We start from the raw sequence: 23,704 nt of genomic DNA, 5'->3' as shown, positions 1-23,704 counted from the left end.
CAGATACCCCAATTGAAGACTTTTTTATAATTTTCTGAAGAACCCATATGGGTGCACTTAAAATTTCCTACTAAATTCGTTCAAAAAATTTACGATCACAGCAACCCATATCTGATATTCCGATCCCTTTTTTGCTTCCCTGTGTCGCTTTCGACGAAGCAACCCCGGTAATTTTGACACTTCGTTCAGTGTCAAAACTCATGTTCCACGCAGGTTCCACTGGGTTCCACGCTAGTTTGACACTGACCGAAGTGTCAAACTGCCGTGTGTTAGAAAGGGAAAGAAATTGTTTCCCTCTCATACATATCATACTTGTAAACCTGTACAATGCTGGCAACAGCTACAGGGTGTACCGAAAAGCGGAGACACAACCCTCCGTTGTATTTCTGTGTATAACATATAGATGAATCAGTTGTGATAAATAGTGGACGCGCATAGAATACATAGAATTAGCGTAGAGGGTGAAACATAGACACATATTTCAGTTACATCTGAGTATAAAGCGTATTGAAATTTAGTAGTACAAATTTTATGCGCAGCAATTTCAGAGGTGTATTTAAAGTTTGTCGCTTAGCGGTCCATATAAAGCTTAAGCGTAAGCCTATATATAGATGTGAAAAAAACCACAGCTATTATTAACTGCCAAACCCATTAATTACTGTATAGCTTATGGTTATGTCAAATAAACATCGCCAATGTGATCGATTAATGGTGCTTTAACCTAAAAATCGTGCAAATTTCATAAAAATGAGGAAAACGCAAAAAATTACAAACATATTCCACAAACAATGAGTCTCTTAGACATAACGTATCCAAAACAATGAATAAAATCTAGAAAAAGTTGTTAAATTCACCAACTCAAATATTTTTAGGTTTTGGATATGGCGAGAAACCAAAAACCAATTGATTGGCTATAGGGCCAATTAATGGTGACTTGTAACCATAAAACCATAATCAGATAAAACAGCTGATCGAACCTACCTTATGGAAATCAATGTAATCGATTGATGGTGCCATACCATAACGTTAATGCCATAACCATATCACAACCAACCAATTGGTTTTTGGTTTCTCGCCATATCCATAACCTAAAAATATTTGAGTTGGTGAATTTAATAACTTTTTGTAGATTTTATTCATAGTTTTGGATACGATATGACTAAGAGACTTATTTTTAGTGGAATATGTTTGAATTTTTTGCGTTTTCTTCATTTTTATGAAATGTTCACGATTTTTAGCTTAAGGCACCATTAATCGATCACATTGGAGATGGTTATGGATATGGGTATGGTTACGACTATGGCGTTAGGGTTAAGGAAGTTTAATTGTCCCTTAAGTCCTATGTAAAAGATTGGTAGTTACTAAATTTTGCATACTTTTGTGCGCATTTAATACTGTTTAACGATATTTTTGGCGAAAGAGTTTTACCGTTAGCGAAGGTTCTTAATTTGCTGTTGCGTTTCAATTAAAACTTTTTGTCTTAGCGATGAAAACATTTTTGTAGCTATAGAAAAAAGGCCATTACTTCTTAACTCTAGAGCCAAGGAAATGTATGTTAAACTCAATTATTTCTTTTATTATAGCCTCCTGAAGCATATCACATAATTACGAAAAATGTTGCTTGTGACCAATGCGATGCGGCTTTTGCTGACTCTACGGGACTACGCATGCATAAATTATTAATCCATACAAAGGAATTACCCACATAGATCATCATCACAAACAAGTGTAAGTTAAAATAGCTTTTGGTTGATGTATGTATATTAGGGTGGGTCGATTTGTCCGGACGAAAGTTAACCGATATCGCGCCATTGATTTTTCGATAGGATTTGGGCTCAGGAAAAAAAGTTCCACTACGCATACCCAAAAAATTATTTTCGAGCCTGCGAAATTTAATATTTTTTTTTTCACTTTTTTTCGACTTTGATTTTTAAGGTTTTTTTCATGATCTACTAAAAAATGTTCATATGTATACCCTGTCCGACCCAAAATTGTCCGCTAAACACGTTGTCGATAAACAAATACTTTTTTTTTTCAAAAAACTGTGATCGACGTATTTAGCGGTCATTTTTGGTCGGACAGGGTATACAAGAAAATTTTACAATCGAATGAAAATTTTTTTAGTAGGTCATGAAGAAAACCTTAAAAATCTAAGACGAAAAAAAGAAAAAAAAAATGAAATTTCGCAGGCTCGAAAATTATTTGTTTGGGTATGCGTAGTGGAACTTTTTTCCTGATCCTAAATCCTATCGAAAAATCGATGGCGCGACGGTTTCAGCAGGGGTGGACAATATTGATAGGGGTATTAGAGGCGTTGGTTCCACATTACAATTAAAGAAATGGTTGGTGTCATGTGGGGACACATTGCAAGCGGGCCATACATTTGTATGTCGGGGTTGATTCTGGATAGGTAAGAGTTTAACCTGTTACAGTATCCAGATCGAAGTTTAGCTAGCGTTCCCCTGGGGAGTATGCATTCCTCTTCAGCAAGTTATGGGTACTGTTGTTGTTGTTGTAGCGAAAGGTTGCTCCCCGAAGGCTTTGGGGAGTGTTATCGATGTAATGGTCCTTTGCCGGATACAGATCCGGTACGCTCCGGCACCACAGCATCATTAAGGTTCTAGCCCGACCATCTCGGGAACGATTTATGTGGCCACATTAAACCTTCAGGCCATCCCCTCCCTCCCCACCCCCAAGTTCCATGAGGAGCGTTTCTTTGTTTTTTCCCCAAGTACAGCAAGAGATTTGAGGATTTTATTACGGCTCTGGATTTTCGGTACAATTGCGGCTGTATGCTCACCAAAATGTAGATCATTATCAAACGTCACACCCAAGATTTTGGGGTGTAGGACAGTCGGTAGCCTAGTGCCATCGACGTGGATGTTCAAAATGGACGTCCATGTTGTGAATAAGGTCAGAATGCACCAATAAGTGATTATTCAATGTGCTGCGCGAATTTAGACGTAGGCCACATTCAGGACAAATAAACTTGGTTTGGCTATGGATTTGCAAGTGCTTCTGGAAAAACAAATATATAAACAATTTAAATGTTTAGTTACATAAAAAAACAAAAAAATTAAATTAATTAAGACAAGCGGCCCTCGCATTTACAAAAAAAAGTATTTACATATATGACAGACTTTGCCCTGCCCGAAAATTGGCTTACCTACGTTCAAAAAGTGGGCCTCGCTCCCCTCTTCTCTCTATATACCATTCTCGTTTACGTTGTCCTCCATTTTCTTCTTATGCTTGTCCAACAACTCCCACTCAAATTCTCACTTCCAATCCCAATGCACCCACACTCATATATTGAATCTCTATAATAAATTTTGGATACCCTCCTTCAAATAGTTGAGCAGATTAAACAATTAAAATTGCCTAATAGGTGTCATCGGTTATTTTTCTAAAATAATAATATATGACACAAAATTATCGAGGGTGGAAAATTTAGTAGCACTAAAAATGAAAAGATCAACTTCATTATTGGAATAATTTTTCACTGCAATTAGTTAAGATTATGTTACCATTTGTATGTCTGTAGTGGGCCCAGCACAAAATGGTATACTTTTCAATATATATCGCGAAAAGTACAGTTTGTAGAAATTTCGGAAAACGTTCGAATAGTCTTAAATTTTAGTCGATTTATTTTGCGTTTCCGAAATGACGATTATACTTAAAAAAAAAATGTAGGGCCGGTTGGTTGGTTAAACTAAGCTTAAACTAGGTTTGCTTAAATTCTAGTCAAATTTAAACTCCTGTTAAAATACTGGGCAGTTTTACAGTCAAAGTTTAAGGCCGCCTTTGGGGTAGGGCTTTTTGTACGGCAACATTAGTTTTTTATTAAACGCTTTTATTTAGCTTCACTTGACAGGGTGGCTGGTTGGCTAGTTGGCTGGCTGGCACGAATTTTGTAATTGAAATTTAAGTAACTTCCCGATAAGCTACAAGCTTGAAACTTGGAATATAGTTCAGAACCCGATGACAATGCAATAATAAGAAAAAAACTCCAATAGGTGGAGCAAGGATCGAAATATTTTAAAAAATCGTATTCGTGGTCCGATTTTTTCATATAGGTGGCGCAAGAATCGATATATTAAAAAAAACGTATTCGTGGCGCGATTGGGCTCATATTTGGAACAAATATTACATATAGTCCGGTAGAAGTGACATCAAAATATTTTGGAGTTGGAAGAGGGACAAGCATACGTTTCGGGGTTAAGCTAAGCTTAAACTCAGTCAAATTTAAACTCCAGTGAACTATTGAGCAGTTTTTCAGTCATTGTTTAAGGCCGATTTTCGGGTATGCTTTTTTGTGCGGCAACATTGGTTTTTTTATTATCTAGATAATTTGTAGATACGGCAACAGCTGTTTACCCAACAAACATGGAAAAAAATTCTCCAGCGAAATAGATTTCCACTTCCGGAAGTGATATCCAACATCAGTATTTAATTATTCTTAAACCAGATAGTTCTCGAGTGGATAATCAACTTCATTCTCAATCACTATCCAACTTTTGAAAAAATTTTGTAAAATTAAAAGTTTTCGAGTTGATCTCCAATGTCATTAATATTTTACAATTATTATCCTAATTTCGAGATATCTTGTGAAATGTACAGTTCTCAAATGAATATTTCAACACATCGAGTTGACGTGGAGTTGAAAAAAATATCCAAGGTGTGTTTATTGTGAGAATTAAATACTTGGTTGATAGCAGGGATGCACCTTAAGGTACGCGCACATTACGCTGCGCGACACGTAGCGGCAGCGGCGCCTCACAGAGCGACATATTTTGGTAATTCACATTAAGTGGCAATCGAGCGACACATTGCGGCAAAAGTTTGTTTTTATTTTTGTTTGCAAAATGGACGACACAGTTTTTGAAGCTGTAATTATTTCATTTTTGTGCGAAGAAGAGGAAAGGAAAAGAAAAAGGTCGCGGTTATGGGTCCACGACATCTCATCCTCAAGATATGAGGAAGGAGAGTTCCATACTCTTTTGCCCAGATTGAAAAAAGATGGTGCAAAATTCTTTGCATGTATTCTTATGAGGCAAATCACATCTAGCGGCAGCAGCACTGCGCGACACTTCCCAACGCGGCTTTTTTGCCTAGTTGATCAAATTTGCCGCGCTGTGCCGGGTCGCACAGTGCTGCTGACGCTAGGTGTGAATTGCCTCATAAGAATACATGCAAAGAATATTTTGTAGTGCAGTGCAGTGCTGCGTAGCGCAGCCTAATGTGGCCTTACCTTTAACGTTAAGCTAGTCGTTTATCAAAAAATTTCCACCGTTTCCGTTGAAACACTTCGAAATATTATCGATAAAGAAATTATCAAGATAAATTGTATCTCGTTTTTAACGTTAACGAAAGCTTTTCGTTAACAAAAACGTGATACTTTATGTTTGAATTGTGCTGGAAATGCTATAGCCATGGTGAAGCCGTAAGGTGGTAACAGCGAGCGGACATACACACACAAACTCCATGTAGTTTGTTTGTGTAATTCGTTGGTGGTAATGTTAGAAATACTCTGAGAAATGTTCATACTGTCAAAATTGATGAGAAAAGTTGCAATCAGCTTGGCTAATGCTTTCACCTTTAATGACTCCGCCATCAATCAGCTTTGCCAGCATGGTTTGAAATTAATAATCAACATAAACGATTTGATTTCGTTTTGATATGGCAGAAAACGAAACGAAATCATTTCGTTAATTTGACGTTCTTAACGTTAATAAACGTAACGAAATGACTTTGTTTCGTTTATTAACGTTAATTATCGTAACGAAATGATATCGGTTCGTTGGTTAAGCATGCCTGATCCCTGATAAGTAGTAAGAAAATGTTGTAAATTCGTTAGTTTCTTTTTAAGTTTGCCATCTCCTTCTGACAATCCCTACTCCAGTGAAATGAAAAAAAAATAAAATCAGCTGGTGAGATGAGCCAACCATATAGTTGAGCCACTGTAGCACTGAACTAAATACGTGTACATTTGTGTATACATAAAAGAGCTCTCATAAAGTTGATCCAGATCGTTCCAATGAGATTTGAGCCAGAGCCAGAGCTCGATAAACCAATGGAACGGCCCTAAAGTGTCAAAAACAAACAACCATACCATAACGATAACGCCATGACCATATCATAGCCAACCAATTGGTTTTTGGTTTCTCGCCATATCCATAACCTAAAAATATTTGAGTTGGCTAATTTAATAACTTTTTGTAAATTTTATTCATTGTTTTGCATACCTCATGACTAAGATATTTATTTTTTGTGGAATATGTTTGTAATTTTTTGCGTTCTCTTATTTTTATGAAATTTTCACGATTTTTAGGTTAAGGCACCATTAATCGATCACATTGGAGATGGGTATGGTTACGACTATGGCGTTACGGTTATAGGGCCAATTAATGGTGACTTATGACCATAAAACCAAAACAGCTGATCGAACCTACCTTATGGAAATCAATGTAAACGATTAATAGTGCCATACCATAACGATAACGCCATAACCACATCATGGCTCACCAATTGGTTTTTGGCCATATCCATAACCTAAAAATATTTGAGTTGGTGATTTTAACTCTGTAGATTTTATTCATTTTTTTTTTGATAAGTTATGACTATGAGACTTATTTTTTGTGGAATATGTTCGTAATTTTTTGCGTTTTCTTCATTTTTATGAAATTTTCACGATTTTTAGGTTAAGGCACCATTAATCGATCACTTTGGAGATGCTTATGGATACGGGTATTGTTACGACTATGGCGTTAGGGTTAAGGAAGTTTAACTAGCCGTAATGATATGGCTAGGGCATTAGCGTTATGGTTTGGCACCATTAATCGATTAAATTAATTTCCATAAGGTAGGTTCGATCAGCTGTTTTATCTGGTTATGGTTTTATGGTCACCATTAATTTGCCCTTAATGCATTCCAGTAACATCATCACAATCAACCAAGTCTAAGTCTAGAAGGGAGCGAGTTCCAAACATAGTGTACAAGTACAAGTGTGTTGACTTATCTGTCAAGCATTCTGACAGGCACTCGCTGGATTCGGAATGACAGCGAATTCAAAATGGATACCATTACCGAATGCTCCGAATGATTGAAAAATTGAAAAAGTCCATACGATTGGTAGTCAAAAATGTTGTCGTTGAGACCAAAAATGCGACTCTAGACCTGAGATTTCCATCAGGTGAGCGAGGCTGTTTGTAGTTTTGACGTTTATCGCTTAGTGAACACACTTGGTATAGGTACACTATGGTTCCAAAGACGTATGGAAGTAATGAAGAACTGGCGATCAGATATTAGCATACGATGTCTGAAGTCGGCAAGGAGAACAAATCTAGACGACTGGAGAAAATTTAGCCTCCGATACAGATAGTCAGTAGAGGTTTACGCCGATCACTTTATCGGCGGCGGCGGCGTAGGCTATATTATATACCGGCGGCGGCGGCGTAGGCGGCGCGCCGGCGTACGCCGGTGTTCTTACTTTAACAGCTTGATTTTTCTATTTAAAAAAATAATATTTAGGAAAGGTTTTGTTTATATATATATTTAAGGAAATCAACGTGTTGGCCATTTCGGAAATATCCGGGGGGTTTGTATCATAATCTCGCAGACCATTCAAACATTTTCAGGAGTAGCTCTTTGCGAAGGGATTGTCTCTCGTTCGATTGCTCCAGAGAGGCTTCGAACCTAACCCCGATCTTTGGAATTGGTACTGCTGCGTCTGCTGAAAAGAAATAGAGATACATAAAATAGTCACACTATTGCCTGTATATCTCGTGCAAAGCGTAGTTTCACCTAGAGTTAACTCCTAATAATCGTCTCGAACACAATTTCTTTAAATCATTTGTCGCTCCTTGGCGGTCACGCATAAAGGCGACTTAGGTTTGATATTAATGGTCTATTAATACTCATGACTCTCGTGGCACAGGGCGCCTCCAGTTTTTTCGGCTGTTTTTAAGAGCTACAATTCCCGATGTGCGAACAGTAGGAATCCCTACCATCAGTCGCTACCACGCCTCCTGAGCCTCACACCATATGCCAGTACAGAAGCTATAGGACTGCGACTTCGAACTCATACCTTCGTCGACGTCACTTTCCTAGAAGCTCTAGGTGTAGCTCCGAAGACTTTCCAACGGATGCTTTTGTCGCGCTATGTTGCCGAGCTACACCAGAGAAACACCTTGAAACGTTAGGGAGTGACTTCGGTCAAGGATGCCGCCTTCGAAATCATAAGCAGTCTAAGTGGATATCATTGCGACATGGGTGAAAATCGTATAATCCTCGGCGCATCTACATAATTAAAATTTTACAAGGAGCCTGGATAAAATTTTTAAAATGTAGACCAAAGATTGTAGACGTTTGTGTTCACAACATTGATTTCAATAGTCTTCCTTAACTTAATTTAAATTTAGAATGAAAGTCGACGGATTTTAAGTTGAAAGTTGTTAACTACTGTTTTCCGGCCTTACGATATAGGAGCTCATTATGGATGACCGCGTAGCTTCAGTTTTCAGACAAGTTCGACTGTCCACTACGTTAGGTAGTATCACACACGGTCATTAGTTCCACTGTCTTGGGAAAGCTTTTGCTTCACCACTTTGAGTGTTCTTGCGAAGGACAAAGCCTCACCTGGTAGATATATGTCCCTACGTATTCACATTTGTAAAAGGAGCTGTAACGTGTAGGTGATATTTAAACTTGGTTGATAGGCTATAATCAATGTGATTCACTCCAAGGGACTAGTTTTGGATAGGGCCGCCAACTTTAGGAAATGTCAAACCGGGAGACTTGGGTGTTGAAGGATGAAGTGTGAAAATCAAAATTAACATTTCAGACGCTATTGTATAGTTTCGCAAATAAACAACAGATGTTTGAATGCAAGACTTAGTGATTTTTCAAACCCTTCTCATAAGTACATATATCATAATTTCAAAGGAGTGTTTAGGCCCCTAGAACCTACCAAAGGATTTTGCATCACTGATTTCGCTTATTCTTGAGGACAATTTAAAACATGTTCGCCTTGGGTCATTTTATTTGAATTAATTGTTCATTATTAATTTTTTCAAAAATGCAAAGTGAGCATATAAATTTATTATATAACTTATCTTTTAGTGTTCTGTTTTAATAACTTGCTGAATTGGGTGATGCAAAGTCCGTGTTAAGCTGACATCGAAAGCGCCTGTTATTTTAAATAACTTTTGAATAGTTATAAAGGGTTAAATTTCGCAATTAGTAACGCGCCGACGCCGCGCCGATATTTTTGACATTCGGCGGCGGCGTGCGAAAAACGACCAAAATCGGCGGTGGCGGCGGCGTTTATCGGCGGCGTATATCTCTAATAGTCAGGTTCCTTCATATATATTAATTTATGTAGCGTAGTGAGCGTTTTAAGTTTAATAAGGTTATCGAAAGAAATGTTTAGCAACATGTAAGCATGATGAGAGACGTGAAGTCTTTTCAACCCATAGACGTATCTAGCAATGTTGTTATAAACAACATTAAGTTTCCTTGACTATGTATGTCACAATTAGAGTAAATCTCACAACCATAAAGGAGCGTAGGTATTAAGTAAGCTTTTGCTATTAGTAGGCGAATATGTAACGGAGTAAAATATTGTGTAAGCCAGAGTGTACGAAGCATCCCATACACTTTTCCCACTGTGCGGAAAATGTGATCTTTCTATGTCAAGGTTTTGTTAAAAACTACACCTAGATTTTTTGCAGTGTCAACGTATTCTATAATAGTGTTGTCTAAAATTTAATTTTCCATTCCACTTTTATCTAGTGACCTTCTATGAATGACTATACATTTCGACTTCTTAGGGTTAAGACATAAGCCGTTCATAGAAGCCCACGTACCAATTTGACACAAATCGTAATTTAAGTTATTAATACACGAACTGGTACGATCACTAGGACAGCACTGTGAAAAATTTTAGAAAAGTACCATGTGGAAGCACCCGTTGCCAAATGGAATGTCAAATACTTCTTATGTTTTATTTGCAGCAAAAGTTTGAAGATGGGAACTTTTTCATGATGTGCACCAAGCCTTATACGCCAGTGCAATAAACATTGCGGAACTATACATGATGGCAGCATAGGACAGCTGATTTGTACTTTGTTTATTTGATTTGATACATCAACTTCTGGCGCAGTACGATTTTGACATTAGGCCACCGAATTTACAAGAACAAAGTACCTAAAAAGTGTTTTTCGGCCGAAACGTAAACTACCCCACGGTACGGTTGATCCGGCCGTTATCATTAAATTTTACTCACCCGCGGACCGAAATACGCTGTTGAAAACGATTGCGATTCAGGCGCCACAACAACACCAAAGGGCTGCGACTCGTGCATGTGGGAATAAATTCCAATGAGCCTATCTTTGTTAATGCATCGCTGACCAAAAACAACGATGAAATCTTCAAGGCTGCGATCCATCTAAAGAAGAGGAAAAAGGTTTCATCGGTCTTCACAATGCGCGGTATGGTGCATGTAAAACGAAAAATCAGCGACCGACCCGAAGCAGTCCCCAGCCTGAGTTTTCTCGACAGTCTCGACGCGGAAAACAATACTTCCTTTCGTGAAGACGACACGCCGGTTGCGAACAACGCCCTGGAGGGCCACCAAGGGCTTAACTAACAGCCTCCTGCTAATAAATATTTCTCTTTGCTCTCTTCAAATCTATTTCTTCTCTGTCTTTTTTTCCACCTACTATATCACAAAATCGTTAATTATGTTGTTAGGAAAATTCAGTGTAAATCATTCACTGAATTATTTTTATAATGTTGGTCTCCAATAGTGAGCCCCCGAGTTCCAAAGACTGTATATCTACTTTGTTGCGCATAGTCAGCAAAAAATCCAACGGGCTGAAAGTTGTCCATATCAATGCGCAAAGCCTTTATAAAAAGCTTGACGAGTTCAGGTTTCTGTCAGAAGGCTCCGATATTGATGTCATATGTGTTTCAGAAACATGGTTTTCTTCTTTTCATAAAAATGACATGGTGAAAATAAATGGATACCAACTTTTCAGAGTTGATAGAAGTGGTCATGGTGGTGGTGTTGCGATATATGTAAAAAGCAGTATGTCCTGTAAATTGTGTTGTTGTTCTAGTCCAGGTGATCCTGTGGAATATGTGTTTTTTCATATGTTTTCTGAAAATAATAGTACGCTTCTTAACGGTTGTGCATACAGACCGAATCGACTAGTAGATTTTTCCGCATTTATTGAATTTCTTCAATCGTTACTAATAGAATATGACAATATTATCATCGCTGGAGATTTTAATAGTAACCTACTGGTGGATGCCACTTTAAAACAAAGCATAGAATCTCTGGGACTTTTTCTCACAAACTGTGCTATACCAACACATTTCACAAATACTAACTCTTCTCTATTAGATTTATTTTTTGTCAATGATCTTCATAAAATGATTCACTACACGCAACTATCCGCCTCCTGCTTCTCAAAACACGACCTGATATTCATAAACTACAACTTCCAAACATCATGTAGACCAAGTTCGTTCGCGTATCGCGATTACAGAAATATAGATTATTATTCTCTTTCTGAGTCCGTTGAGTCGGTTGAATGGAGCTTGATTCGTACGTTGACATCGGTTGATGACCAGACAAAGTTTCTGCAGGATAACATAAATAAGTTATTCGATGATCACGTTCCACTAAGAATAAAAACACCTAAATACAAGAATAGCCCTTAGTTCAATGCTACATTAAAACACCTTATCCACCTTCGTAACCAAGCCTACTCACGGTGGAAAAGGTACAAAACAGTGGAAGCGCATAGTTGCTTCAAAACAGCTCGGCTTACTGCAAACAAAGCCATAGCGCTGGCCAAGGCAAATTATTTTAAGTATAAGTTTAGTTCTGCTTTGGATACAAAAGAAAAGTGGAACAAAATCAAACAAATAGGAATTGGTAAGCCCAAATGTGACCTGTCTCATTCCCCTGATGTCGACATCAACGAAATAAATAATACCTTTGTAAGACCACCAAACTCAGCCGACAATGTGTGTATTGATAACTACTCCGCGCGTGTTAATGTTGACACTAGCCCTTTCGATTTTGTTTGTGTCGATAATTGTGATGTTGTCCAAGCCATACTTTCTGTGAAGTCTAACGCAATGGGGCTTGATGTTATATGTTCAAAGTTTTTAAAAGTCATTCTTCCAAAAATCCTTCCCCACATTACTTACTTGATGAACTCAATTTTGACGACCGGTGTCTTCCCAATATACTGGAAAGCTGCAAAAGTTATTCCAATCCGTAAACAAAATAATGAGTATCGACCAATAGCCATACTCCCTTTCCTCTCTAAGGTCGTTGAACGTATTCTATATGGGCAAATCGTATCATATGTACCTGAATACAAGCTCCTGTCAGACAGTCAGTCCGGTTTCAGGTCAAAACGGAGCTGTACAACGGCACTATTATCTGTGACAGACGAAATTCGTGAGCGAGTGGATGAAAGTTACATTGCTTCCTTAACACTTCTTGACCACTCCAAAGCTTTCGATTCTGTAGACCACACTCTGCTCTGTAGGAAGCTGGAAAACCTATTTAACTTCTCTGGTCATGCAGTTGTCCTTATAAGATCATATCTTGGCGATAGGACTCAAGCAGTATGTATAGATGGTGAAAAGTCTGACTTCCTACATGTCTTAAGAGGCGTCCCTCAAGGCTCTATCCTGGGTCCTCTGTTATTTGTTCTGTACATCAATGACTTACCCGATGTCCTTAAGTATTGTAATGTTCATATCTACGCTGATGATGTGCAGTTGTTTACATGTTGTCCTCGTGATCAAACTAGCTTGTGCATAAGTAACTTAAACCACGATTTGAATCAAATATTTTCATGGGCTGCTATGAATGGCTTATGTATGAACCCGAATAAGTCAAAATGTATTGTTATTCATAGAAGGTCTTTTCCCACTAATGATTTAGAGAATGTAGTGTTCGACAATTCCGTTATAGAATACGTAGATACGGCGAAAAAACTTAGGTGTAATTTTTAACAAAACATTGACATGGAAAGACCATATTTTTAGAACGGTTGGAGAAGTGTATGGAATGTTTCGTACACTATGGTTAACACAGTATTTCACGCCTTTGCACTTCTCGCTAAAGCGTACTTAATACCTACGCCACTCCATGGTTGTGTGATTTACTCAAATTGTGACTATCTGTGCAAGAACAAACTAAATGTTGTTTACAACAACATTGCTAGATATGTTTATGGGTTGAAAAGAATTGACCACGTATCACAACATGCTGAAAGGTTGCTAAACATTTCTTTCGAAAATCTTTTAAAAGTCAAAACACTGTCCTTCCTCCATAAGTTGATACACACGAAGGAACCAGACTATCTATATCGTAAGCTTATTTTTCTGCAATCATAAAGATCGGTGCTTCTTCTTAAGCACATTAGATACCGCACGCTAACCTCTGAGCCCCAATTCTTTGTTACTGCAATACGTCTTTGGAACTCCCTACCTACAAGTCTTCGACTCTTAAGTAATGCTCTGCACTTAAAAAAAGAGCTAACATCATTTTTTAACGACTCTTAAACTGGATCTCAAATTGATGTTGTTAAAATATTCATTTCTAAGCCATTTTCCTTTCTCTGTGTCTTCTTTCTTCATTTGTTAAATACTATTTGATCTATAACCAGCCATAGGTTATCATCACTACTGCTGTCTTTTAATATTTATTAATTACTTTTATTTAGTTTTAAGATTTACATTTACATACATAAATATTTCACTATTATCCGTTATATTTAACTTAATTTGATTAATCTAATTTATTATTATAAATGTTAAATTTTTTATAGCTCATGCTATTCATGACTAGCACTGTTAAATAATTTGTCAAAATTGTTGTGCTGGGAACAAATTTTCAAATAAATACCATGGTTCAATTATGTACAGGTTGGCTCATCTGTAAAGCAACAAAATATGTCTGTTCAAATTGTCAAAATCTGTGTATTGGTGTTGGTGCGAATGGTATGGAATGGAAACATAAAACTTAGCAGTTTTTGTATGTGTAATTAAAATGTTGCCAATGTGTTGGTTTCATTTTGAGTTTGCCATCTCTTTTGACAATCCCTTCGACCATGCAATGACATAAATAAAATCAGCTGATGAGATGAGCCAACCTGTACATAATTGAACCATGATAAATACATACATACATACATGGAACTTTTATTTGTTTGTAGGTTAGTCACCATGCTGCCACCTTGTATGGTTGCGCCATGGCAATGAAAAAAATCGAATCAGCTGATGGCGTCCGCGATATGTCGATGTAGCGCTTACATCCCTAAATTTAATGCAAGAAAACTTGAAAAAAATTAACATCTTCGATACTAATTTGTGCGAACATAAAATGCATGCTGTAATAGAGGAAGAATGTCACATCACCAAAGATAAAACGGAGAATTGGCAGCGTTGGTGTCGTCTCTGTGCAAAGTGTGATGCAAATAACATAAATATATTCCATAAAGACGAAAACACGGCCATAAAATGTGCAACAGAATATAATGGTGCGCAGATCTCGTTGGCGATTGGCAAACATTTTGATGTCCAGGTATGTAGCATTAATAAATAAAAACCAAATAACACGTCAAGATAAGTCATGCATTTTTGACTTTAACTAAAAAATAAAAGGTATTAGTGCAGTTTACGGTACCCACCCTAAAGTTGGGCCAAGATTTTCGAGTGAGGTATCAAAAGACGCGTATTAATCTCGAGAACAATAATCCGATGGCGGAAAAGAAAAATTTTATCTATATCCGGAGATTTTTGCAGTTGAGGTTGGCGATTTTCATGTGGTTGTTGTTGTGTTGTACCCACAAAAAAATTTGTGCATCATCGTTAGTATCTTTTGAACGGGTAAAAAAAGTTAACTTCCGCTTTCGGATTCTTGATCTAGACGTGAATACGCGTCTTTTGATACCTCATTCGAAAATTTTGGCCCAAATTTCGATGGGTACCGTAAACTGCACTATTACGAAATAAAAATGCAAAGCGCGATCTCCGAAGAGATTTTAGGATCCCCCAGCGGGATAGGGGGCTTAGAATACACCCGCGGCAGGTATGCCTGTAGTTGGAAGCGACTAAAATACCAAATTGAAAGGGGTCTGAGTTCCTTATGGAATTAGGGGTTAGGAGCGGAAAGGCCTAGAAGGTTCAATATGGTCATGTTGTTGTTGTCTTTAACGATAAAGACACTCCCCAACGGTTTTGAGGAGTGTTATCGATGTTGATGGTCCTTTGCCGGATGCAGATCCGGCACGTTTCGGTAACAAAGCACCGTAAAGGTACTAGCCCGACCATCTCGGGAACGATTAATATGGCCACATTAAACCTTCTAGGCCATAACGCCCCACCCCTTAGTGCCATGAGGAATTTGGAGTCGCCAGAGCCTCGCCTGCTTAAAATGTTTGTGATACATTCATATTTATATAAGGATTCCCTCTCGTAGGTGATGTTGACAATTGGGTTGCGAAAGCTTTGTATTGCCAATATCAACCCTTGAATCCCGGTCGTATTAAACCGTTCCCGAGATGGTCGGGTTAAACCTCAATGGTTACCGGATCTATATCCGGCAAAATCCCCTCAACATAGAGGATATAGAGGAAACTCAAAAATATTAATCTGAAGGCTGAAAAGAAAAATTTAAACTCCATGGGGATATTTACAGTTGCGTTGGCAACTTTCATGTGGTTGTTGTAATTTTGTTGTACACAGGTTACAAATTTTGTACAAAGGGACTTTGCACAGCTTGAATTTTGATCCCACGAAAATAATGGACCGCTAAAATACTATGGATCCCACCTCTGCTTTCGGAATGTTCGGTAATTTTTCGGTTTCTTGTTAATATCTTTTGGTCTAGAAGGTCGCATGTGGTCATAACAAATCGTCCCCGAGATGGTCAGGCTTGGTACCGGAACGTACCGGATCTGCATCAGGCAAAGGACCAACACCATTGATAACACTCCCCAAGGCCTTCGGGGAGTGTCCTTATTGCTACAACAACAACAAACGTATAAGGCTAACTGTATTCTGATTATATTGAGATAACAATAATAACGTTCATCACCAAGGCGAATTTACACTGAATTCGTCTTGGTTGGCCACTAAAATGATTTTCGAAGTGGCTTATTTCAGTTCATTTTCTTAGTATAAACATTTTTTTTATTGAGTTAAAACCCAGACTTATGGCAGCTAGATACACATGCAATAAGTAGTGAACAGCCTATAAAAATGTGTATGGGGACACTTGTTAAAAATAGTGATAAAGCTAGATAATTTTTTTCATACAAACTGTTTGTCAAATTTTGCACTGGGTGAAACTTTAGTCTAAGAGCTGGTGTGGAAAAATTGAAAGAGTTTCAGAAAGACGAATGATATTAGATTTTGGTGCCTTTAAGTTGTGGAAGCTAACATGCTCAACTTTGGCACACATCAACAGGCCGTATGGGAATTTTGAAAAAGTTTGTCTTGAAGGACAAGTTTAGCGGTTTCGTGAAATTTTCTACGTTTACACACGTTATAAGGCATTTATAAGGTTTTATGAGTTCCCCTAATGTTAAGCGGTTGGTCTAATAGAAACGTTAAAGTTTTATCTATGTTCGGCGGTCCTATGCCAGATATTGGCATGGAGCTTAAAACCGCTTAAAGTATAGTACTAGCCCTTGGGAACGCTTTGATATTACCACGCTGAACCATCTAGGTGCTTCCCAAGGCAGTCGGTTCTATGTACCGGAGCGACTCGGGATTTTTCCCGACCAAGGACTGTCATTTCAGTGTGACCCCATTTAATTTGTTTCGTCCCTCCCACAAATTGTCATCCTCCCAGCAGCTCCTTGCAGCAGGACTGCTACATATTCTCTTACTCCGGGAAGGTATCGAACCCAATCCGGGTCCGTCTCCTGACCCCGGTCCTGAGAAATGGTTTTGCTGCATTTGCCAGAAAAGAATCTTTTTAGGACGGTCATACTCTGTTCAGTGTGTCTCGTGCAAGGGATGGTTGCATCGGACAGGTTGTTCTGGGCTTGATCCCAAAACCCGACGTCCACGTAACTTTTATAAATCTTTTGTGGCTCCTTGCTGCTCACGCCCAAGGGCGTCCCGTAGTCTACGCCTAAGCGTATCCCCACCACCTTCCAGCAGCTTCGCTGCTCAGCAAGCCACAACAAGTACCCGCTGCTGCTCGCGCCCCACGGCGCCAACAACTCAAACAGCTGATACCACTCACTACTACTACCTTCGTAGTAGAGCTGGTAGCAATGCTGAGCATCAGCCCCTGCCCCCGTCTTCTTCTCCCCCCTCTTTTCTGGCAGCAATCGTGCAGGTCAGGGAAGCAGACTCTTAGTCCCTGCCTCCGTTTGCACCGTCTGCCAGCACAGAATATATAGGTTTGCGACATCCGCTCAATGCAGCTCCTGCCTTGGGTGGTGCCACTTTCCTAGATGTTCTGGTCTCCGCGACGGCAACCCCTCGACGGGTTTCATCGCGCCATGTTGCCAGGTCGCAAACCCAAATCATCCGGGTACCCCAATGCTTGCCCAAGGGCGCCCAGTCCCAAGGCCACAACAGCAATTGCGTCCTGGCCTTCCACAACCTAGGCGTAGTCACCCGTCACTTACCCCTAGAGTGACGGCGTCACCCCTCATGCACTTCAGAATTCTGCAGTTCAACTGTAATGGACTAACTGGGATGATTACGGAGATAGTCGATTTCATGAAGCGGCACAACATCCGCATTGCTGCGATTCAAGAGACTAAACTCACAGCAAGATCTGCATTGCAGACCTGCTCTGGTTATACTGTCCACAGGAAAGACCGCGAGTGCGGAAATGGAGGCGGCCTCGCGTTTATTATACACCACTCTGTGCAATATCATATATTTGATCCTGGCATCGACCGCAGGGACAATGTCTTAGAACGTCAAGGCCTATCTGTCCGGTCAGGCGATGCAAATCTAGAAATCATCAACATCTACATCCCTCCTGTCACCTGTTGTCCCAGTGGATACCGCCCTAATATCGAGGCCTTACTCACTGGCAACAATCGCATTATCTTAGGCGATTTCAATGCCCATCACGACCTATGGCATTCAAACTTGCGGGCGGACAGTAGGGGTGAGATGTTGGCGGATCAAATAGACGAAACGACGTTCTGCACAATAAACGGAGACGCCCCCACACGTATGATAGGAAGCTGTCATAGCTCGCCAGATATCTCAATCGTGAGCGCAGAACTCGTAAACTGCGTCAACTGGCAGCCGATGGTAACATTGGCATCCGACCACCTGCCCATACTTATTTTGTTCGAGCGTACCGCCGACTTCATCGTCACCGAAAAACGCACTTTCATAAACTTCAAAAAAGGAAAGTGGGAAGAATATAAATCCGCAACAGACAGCAGCTTTGCTGCCCTCCCTATCCCGACTGATGCCCGCCAAGGGGAGCGTGCCTTCCGTAAGGTCATTGAATCCGCCTCGGCACATTTCATTCCCGCCGGGAGAATTCCCGAAATCCGGCCCCACTTCCCGGCGGAGGCCGCGAGCTTAGCGAGGGAACGCGACCTTATAAGACAGCTTGATCCAGGCGACCCCCAAATAAGGGATATAAACCAACGCATCAGATTGCTTGTGGACGAACACAAGCGGGCGAAATGGGAAGAGCACCTAAGAGGTTGTAACCTCTCTACCGGTGTAGGTAAACTTTGGTCCACCGGAAAGTCCCTATCCAATCCGACTAAGCACAAAGACAAAGTTTCCATAAATCTTCCGCGACCTTATTTACAACATGGACGCCCCAAATGTCGACCATATTGAACATCCACGTCGATGGCACTACGCTACCGACTGTCCTACACCCCAAAATCTTGGGTGTGACGTTTGATCAGGATCTACATTTTGGTGCGCACGCAACCGCAATTGTTCCAAGAATTCAGAACCGTAATAAAATCCTCAAATCCCTTGCTGGCAGTACCTGGGGAAAAGATAAAGAAACGCTCTTAACCACATACAAAGCAATTAGCCAGCCGATTACGTGCTACGCGTCACCCATATGGTCGCCAAGCCTAAAAACCACCCACTGGAAGAAACTACAGGCCTGCCAAAATACTGCTCTCAGAATCGCCACGGGCTGTCTTCTTATGTCCCCAGAACACCATCTGCATAATGAGGCGAGAATACTTCCCATCAGGGAGAGAAATGAGATGCTGACCAAACAGTTTCTGTTGAATACCCAGAAACCTGGGCATCCCAACAGACATCTGATTGACGAACCAGCACCGCCTAGGGGCCTAAGGAGTCATCTCCGTAAGCATTTTGAGGAAATACGGCACCTGAGAACCCAGCCGTATGAAGCGGAAAAACACAAGCAGGTCCTTGGTGAACTCCATAGACAGGCGTCGGACCTTTATGTCGGGAATTGCCCGGTGAATCCAGTACTTGAAGAAAAATATCCAGAACTCGCAGAAGAGGAACGCATACTCCCCAGGGAAACGCGTGTCACTCTTGCTCAACTTCGTTCTGGATACTGTAACAGGTTAAACTCTTACCTATCCAGAATCAACCCCGACATACAAAATGTATGCCCTGCTTGCAATGTGTCCCCACATGACACCAACCATCTCTTTAATTGTAATGTGGAACCAACGCCTCTAACACCCCTTTCCTTATGGTCCACCCCTGTTGAAACGGCAAGTTTCCTTGGACTCCCGTTAGAGGATATTGATGACAATTTGTGATCGGTCGCGGCTATTAGGTGGGCGAGCATTGCTACAACAACAACAACAAAGTTTCCATCGCCTTTGGCGATAAGGTGCTGTCGGATGCGAAAAAATGCGCGAGCGCTTTCTGCCGACAATATATAATGCATCCTACGGTCGACAAAGATAGACGGAGAGCCAGTAGACACGCACATAAACACAAACTCAGCGCGTCACCAATTACCATCACCGCTAGAGAGGTTGAGGACGCCATTGGTCGCGCTAAACCATCCAAAGCAGTGGGCCCAGACGGCATAGCCATGCCGATGCTTAAAAACCTGGGGAAAGAGGGTTTCAAATATTTAGCGCATGTCTTCAACCTGTCTCTTTCCACCTTTGTCATACCCGAGAAATGGAAAATGGCCAAGGTGGTCCCGCTACTAAAGCCTGGGAAACCAGCTAACGTAGGTGAGTCATATCGTCCGATATCTCTCCTATCGCCAGTGGCAAAGACGCTTGAAGCCATTTTGCTCCCTTATTTCCAAGCACATTTGCAGCTAGCCCCTCATCAGCATGGCTTCAGAAAACTCCATAGCACTACCTCCGCGCTAAATGTCATTAGCACCCAGATAAATTGCGGTTTGAATCAATATCCCCACCATAGAACAGTACTCGTAGCGTTAGACCTATCAAAAGCTTTTGATACGGTCAACCATGGCTCGTTACTGCAAGACCTGGAAGGGTCTACCCTTCCCCCATGTCTTAAAAGGTGGACCGCAAATTATCTGGGTGGTCGGCAGGCATCGGTGCAATTCAGAAACGAAACATCAAAACAAAGGAGAATTAAACAAGGGTGCCACAGGGTGGTGTCCTATCCCCGCTTTTGTTTAATTTCTACATATCTAAGCTACCTTCACCACCGGAAGGAGTCACAATCGTTTCCTACGCTGATGACTGCACAATAATGGCCACAGGCCCAGGCCCAGAGATCGATGAGCTATGCAATAAAATAAACGGCTATCTTCCTGATCTCTCCAGTTTTTTCGCCTCGCGAAACCTGGCATTGTCACCGACTAAATCTTCCGCAACCTTATTTACAACATGGACGCCCCAAATGTCGACCATATTGAACATCCACGTCGATGGCACTACGCTACCGACTGTCCTACACCCCAAAATCTTGGGTGTGACGTTTGATCAGGATCTACATTTTGGTGCGCACGCAACCGCAATTGTTCCAAGAATTCAGAGCCGTAATAAAATCCTCAAATCCCTTGCTGGCAGTACCTGGGGAAAAGATAAAGAAACGCTCTTGCCCACATACAAAGCAATTAGCCAGCCATTACGTGCTACGCGTCACCCATATGGTCGCCAAGCCTAAAAACCACCCACTGGAAGAAACTACAGGCCTGCCAAAATACTGCTCTCAGAATCGCCACGGGCTGTCTTCTTATGTCCCCAGAACACCATCTGCATAATGAGGCGAGAATACTCCCCATCAGGGAGAGAAATGAGATGCTGACCAAACAGTTTCTGTTGAATACCCAGAAACCTGGGCATCCCAACAGACATCTGATTGACGAACCAGCACCGCCTAGGGGCCTAAGGAGTCATCTCCGTAAGCATTTTGAGGAAATACGGCACCTGAGAACCCAGCCGTATGAAGCGGAAAAACACAAGCAGGTCCTTGGTGAACTCCATAGACAGGCGTCGGACCTTTATGTCGGGAATTGCCCGGTGAATCCAGTACTTGAAGAAAAATATCCAGAACTCGCAGTAGAGGAACGCATACTCCCCAGGGAAACGCGTGTCACTCTTGCTCAACTTCGTTCTGGATACTGTATCAGGTTAAACTCTTACATATCCAGAATCAACCCCGACATACAAAATGTATGCCCTGCTTGCAATGTGTCCCCACATGACACCAACCATCTCTTTAATTGTAATGTGGAACCAACGCCTCTAACACCCCTTTCCTTATGGTCCACCCCTGTTGAAACGGCAAGTTTCCTTGGACTCCCGTTAGAGGATATTGATGACAATTTGTGATCGATCGCGGCTATTAGGTGGGGCGAGCATTGCTACAACAACAACAACAACATCTAGGTCATCCAACTTCCTCCTTCGGGGTATGTTAAGTAAACAATTGGGTTGGGTATACTGCGCCGACAAGTCCTATCAAAACCTCCTTAATACAATGATATACTACATTTGTTAAAAAATTTAACAAATTTAATGGAAATGCCCGTTCCCAAGTTACTCCAGTACATAGAACCGGCTGTGTTGTCCTATCAAAACCTCCTTAATACAATGATATACTACATTTGTTAAAAAATGTAACAAATTTAATGGAAATGCCCGTTCCCAAGTTACTCCAGTACATAGAACCGGCAGTGTTGGGAATGTACTACGTTTGTCTAAACCACTGATGCAAAGAGTCTACTTAACAAATTTTTTTTTTTATTGTAGATGAAACATGGAGAGAAGCTTCCAATGCAAATTTGTACAGACTGTCTTTTTTTGATGACACATTTAATAAATTTCAACAAACGTGTTATAAGGGTTCAACAAATGTATTTTGCACTTCAACATCTAAATGACAATCCAGCATCAGATATTCGAGAATTTCGTGTAAAATATGGTGTACTGGAAAATGATGAGCCGCATGTCTTTATGTATAATTATCCAAAAGAAATGCATCTAGATGAAGAAAAACCTGAAATAGATGATCTGGACGAGGAAGAAACTTTTATTGATATGTTAGATGAGCCTTGTACTGCAGTCGAAATAAAAGTAGAAAATTTTAATGATTTTAAACCGCTGATGACAGATGAAGATGTTTGTGATTTTGAAATGCTTGAAGATTCTTTTAGCGATATCACATTTAATAATGAAGATGGTGGAAATGAAATGAGCGATCCGTGTTCAGTTAAAATAAATGATAAAACTAATACAGAAACTGAAATAACAAATTTCAATCAAGAAAATCAGCAGCCCGTTAGTAATAAAACAAAACAAAAGAAAAATATAACACACAATCAAGAACGAGCAAATGATGCTGCCGATGAGAAAATGGATGAAGAACCATACAGTTGCATTGAGTGCTCGAAAGTGTTCAAGATATTCGGCTATTATCGTTCACATATGGAGCGTGAACATGCAAAAACTGCTGTTGAATCAAGATATACCTGCTCTGAATGCGCCATATCATTTAATACAAAGAATAAGTTGAAATATCATCGCTACCAAAAACATATGCCAATAAAAGTACGGAAAAAATATCCTTGTCCATGTTGCGAACAAAAATTGTCCACAAAAAGTGCTGTAGATCAACATATTAGATTCGTTCATATGCATGAGCGTCCTGTTATTTGTGAAGAATGTGGTACAGGAGTCCGCACCAAGAGCGAACTTATAAAACACATGTTAATCCACACCGATACTGCGACATTTGAATGTGAAATATGTAAGAAATGCTTTAAAAGTGACGAGCGCCTGAAGGTAATATAAGAAATATGTGCGTTTGCGCTATTTTGAACAGTTATTTTTGCTGTGTAAATTTTGAGAGAACGTCTAAGGTCGAAAATAAATATAACGCATTGTTTCGCTTTGACAGCGCCATAATGTAACAATGGAACGAACACATTGCCACTTTTTTCGCTTTGAAGCTACAAAGCATTCTATGTAAATTGTTCTTAAGTATAAACTCTGTTTATTTATTGTTGGACGGGTTTCGGTTTGTTCTAAAAATCGATGCTTGGTCGTTGTCTTTACCTTTAATATCGACTGAGGTGCCGGAACCAGGCGCTATATTAAGTGTTAGTTTTGAAATGAACAATTTTCTTTGAAGAAAAAGTGCAAATTTCAAAATTCATACCTTCTGAATCTAGCTTCAGCTCCTTTGAAATGTAGATGTAGGTGTGTTCGATAATTACAGTTGTTGTATTGCTACAGTC

General features: G+C 40.1%; 2 protein-coding genes across 2 annotated transcripts in view; one reads left to right on the top strand and one right to left on the bottom strand.

The window, feature by feature from the left end:
* Positions 1–23,704, bottom strand: part of LOC137239567 (zinc finger protein weckle-like) — a 185,253-nt gene that overhangs the window by 51,255 nt on the left and 110,294 nt on the right. The gene's annotated exons all lie outside the window — the stretch shown is intronic.
* LOC137241492 (zinc finger protein 208-like) overlaps positions 14,307–23,704 on the top strand; it is a 184,129-nt gene continuing 174,731 nt past the window's right edge. The window contains exons 1-2 of the mRNA XM_067769097.1: positions 14,307–14,611; positions 22,218–23,249. Of these exons, the coding sequence (XP_067625198.1) occupies positions 14,354–14,611; positions 22,218–23,249 (1,290 nt within the window). The 5' untranslated portion in view covers positions 14,307–14,353. The remainder of the gene's footprint in view (positions 14,612–22,217; positions 23,250–23,704) is intronic.

The sequence above is a fragment of the Eurosta solidaginis genome, chromosome 2, assembly GCF_040869045.1.
Source record: "Eurosta solidaginis isolate ZX-2024a chromosome 2, ASM4086904v1, whole genome shotgun sequence".
NCBI classification, from domain to species: domain Eukaryota; kingdom Metazoa; phylum Arthropoda; class Insecta; order Diptera; family Tephritidae; genus Eurosta; species Eurosta solidaginis.
This window is presented reverse-complemented; position numbering and strand designations above follow the sequence as displayed.